Raw genomic sequence first — 3,055 nt, forward strand, 5'->3', positions numbered from 1 at the left:
AATTGAACCTACCTTTCAGTCCACAGGCCGATGCTCTATCCACTGAGCCAAACTGGCTAGGGCTCTACTTTTATGTCTGCAAATTTCATAATAAAATGCTAAAGCAAATTCCACCTGTTAGAAGCAGGGATTGGTGAAATTAACACCAAGTTTTACGGTAGGCACAGATTATTTGCTGGTGATCTGTGGATGAGTTGAATTTTTCTCAGTGTTGGTAGAAAGATAGTTGCTGACATTTACAAATCGAAGGAATTCACATTAAAATTTTGATTTTCAGCCCAGCCAGTGTGGCTCAATGGTTGAACATTGACCTATGAACCAGGAGGTCACTTCAATTCCCAGTCAGGGCACATGCCCCGGTTGTGGGCTCGATCCCCAGTGGGGGACATGCGGGAGGCAGCCAGTCCATTATTCTCTTTCATTGTTGTTTCCATCTCTCCTCTCCCTTCCTTTCTCTATAAATCAATAAAAACATATTTTTTAAAGATCAATGGAAAAGCCCGGCCAGCGTGGCTCAGTGGCTGAGCATCGACCTATGAACCAGGAGGTCACGGTTCGGTTCCAGGTCAGGGCACATGCCCCTGTTGCGGGCTCATCCCCAGTGTGGGGCATGCAGGAGGCAGCCGATTGATGATTCTCTCTCATCCTTGATGTTTCTACCTCTTTCTCCCTCTCCCTTCCTCTCTGAAATCAATAAAAATATATTTTAAAAAAAAATCAATGGAAAAAATATCCTCAGGTGAGGATTAAAGAAAAAAATGTCATGCCTGACCAGTTTGGCTCAGTGGATAGAGCCTCGGCCTGCGGACTGAAGGGTCCCGGGTTCGATTCCGGTCAAGGGCATGAACCTTGGTTGCAGGCACATCCCCAGTGGGGGGTGTGCAGGAGGCAGCTGATCGATGTTTCTCTCTCATCGATATTTCTAACTCTCTATCCCTCTCCCTTCCTCTCTGTAAAAAATCAATAAAATATATTAAAAAATAAGACATATAATCTTTAAATGGAGCAAAATCTCCCTCAGTTTTGGCTCCGTTAGTCCTTGTAACTGGTTCTCCCATCCATGTGGAGAACGTGCAGGAGTCAGCCAATCAATGATTCTCTCTCATCATTGATGTTTCTCTCTCTTTCCCTCTCCCTTCCTCTATGAAATCAATAAAGATATATATATTTTTTTAAATGTCAGCTCAGTGACCTCATCTGACTTGTTTACTGCTGTACCTATCCCCTGTTCCCAGGCACACAGCAGGTGCTCAGTAAATATTTGTTGAGTTAATAAGGATAAAAGATCTCAAAATTGCAGATGCTCAGAGATTGAGCACTTCAGACTCTGAAATGCATCAACCTTCAGGTTAAGGAAGGCCCTTGGAGTCAAGCCCACTACCCTTCTTACACAGTTGGGGAAACTGAGGCCCAGAGAGGGCTGGTGGTGGACCAGGGCTGCCTCAATCTTGCCTCCATTGTTGCTTGTTACCTCTACCCTGCCAGCCCCCCAGAGAGACTCACTCGAGGCTGACAACAGGGGTAGCTAAACAGGTGGACTTTGCCGAAGTCATCAGCTGAAGCCAGCAACTTGCCATCATGGGAGCGAGCTACGGCGTTGATGTCAGTACCATCTGCTCCCTCGGACCAGATCCCTGTGGGCAAGATAGGGGGGAGTTGATGGTAAGATGTCAGCAGGAGCCAGGGACCCCCCTCCCTCCCCCCCCGCTCAAAGAGGAACAGGTCCCGGCCCCAGTCCCCCACCTTCCTTTCACTTAGCCTGTCTCTAGCCAGGGATGGGAGTCAGAATGATCTTTTGGAAATGTGACCCTGTCCCCCCAGTGCTCAGAATCCTTTGTGGCTCCCTGGTGGCCTCAGGAGAAAGCCCTGGCTTCTTACCGTGATCCCCCAAGCTCTGCCTGGCCTGGTCCCCCCACTGCTCCAGCCTTGTCCTCACTAGTGCTCCCCTGGAACTCTGCAATGATTTAGCCTTCTTGCATTTCTCCAAATTCCAAGGTCTGTGTCACCTCTGGGCCTCTGTACGTGCTATTATGCCCTTTGCCTAGAGCAGTGGTCGGCAAACCGCGGCTTGCGAGCCACATGCGGCTCTTTGGCCCCTTGAGTGTGGCTCTTCCACAAAATACCACGTGCGGGCGCACACGTACAGTGCGATTGAAACTTTGTGGCCCATGCACAGAAGTCAGTTTTCAGCCTGGGCGAGTCTATTTTGAAGAAGTGGCGTTAGAAGAAGTGGGGGGTGTCGGTCGGTCGGTCGGCTGCGGGATACACAGTGCGGGGGAGGCGTTCGCGATTCATGCACGAGTTGAGGATGGGAGAGTTGGAAGGGGTTGACCTCAGCGAACGTACCTCCATCAGATTGAGGACGTTTTTAGCAAAGGCCAGCTTAGGAGTACCCTAATTAAGTTAATAACAATGTACCTACCTATATAGTTTAAGTTTAAAAAATTTGGCTCTCAAAAGAAATTTCAATCGTTGTACTGTTGATATTTGGCTCTGTTGACTAATGAGTTTGCCGACCACTGCCCTAACGACTTTGCCGAAGTCATCAGCTGAAGCCAGCAACTTGCCATCATGGGAGCGAGCTACGGCGTTGATGTCAGTACCATCTGCTCCCTCGGACCAGATCCCTGTGGGCAAGATAGGGGGGAGTTGGTGGTAAGATGTCAGCAGGAGCCAGGGACCCCCCCCCCCAAAGAGGAACAGGTCCCGGCCCAGTCCCCCACCTTCCTTTCACTCAGCCTGTCTCTAGCCAGGGATGGGAGTCAGAATAATCTTTTGGAAATGTGGATCTGACCCTGACCCCGCAGTGCTCAGAATCCTTCATGGCTCGCTGGTGGCCTCGGGAGAAAGCCCAGGCTTCTTACCGTGATCCCCCAAGCTCTGCCTGGCCTGGTCCCCCCACTGCTCCAGCCTTGTCCTCACTAGTGCTCCCCTGGAACTCTGCAATGATTTAGCCTTCTTGCATTTCTCCAAATTCCAAGCTCTGTGTCACCTCTGGGCCTCTGTACGTGCTATTATGCCCTTTGCCTAGAGCAGTGGTCGGCAAACCGCGGCT

The 3,055-nt window shown here is 50.1% G+C and overlaps 1 protein-coding gene across 1 annotated transcript in view; it reads right to left on the reverse strand.

Annotated features, from left to right (window-relative positions):
- Positions 1-3,055, reverse strand: part of EML2 (echinoderm microtubule associated protein like 2) — a 24,366-nt gene that overhangs the window by 1,421 nt on the left and 19,890 nt on the right. Inside the window, exon 18 of the mRNA XM_014537382.1 lies at positions 1,504-1,634. Within this exon, the coding sequence (XP_014392868.1) occupies positions 1,504-1,634 (131 nt within the window). The remainder of the gene's footprint in view (positions 1-1,503; positions 1,635-3,055) is intronic.

Source organism: Myotis brandtii, unplaced genomic scaffold, assembly GCF_000412655.1.
Source record: "Myotis brandtii unplaced genomic scaffold, ASM41265v1 scaffold178, whole genome shotgun sequence".
NCBI lineage: Eukaryota > Metazoa > Chordata > Mammalia > Chiroptera > Vespertilionidae > Myotis > Myotis brandtii.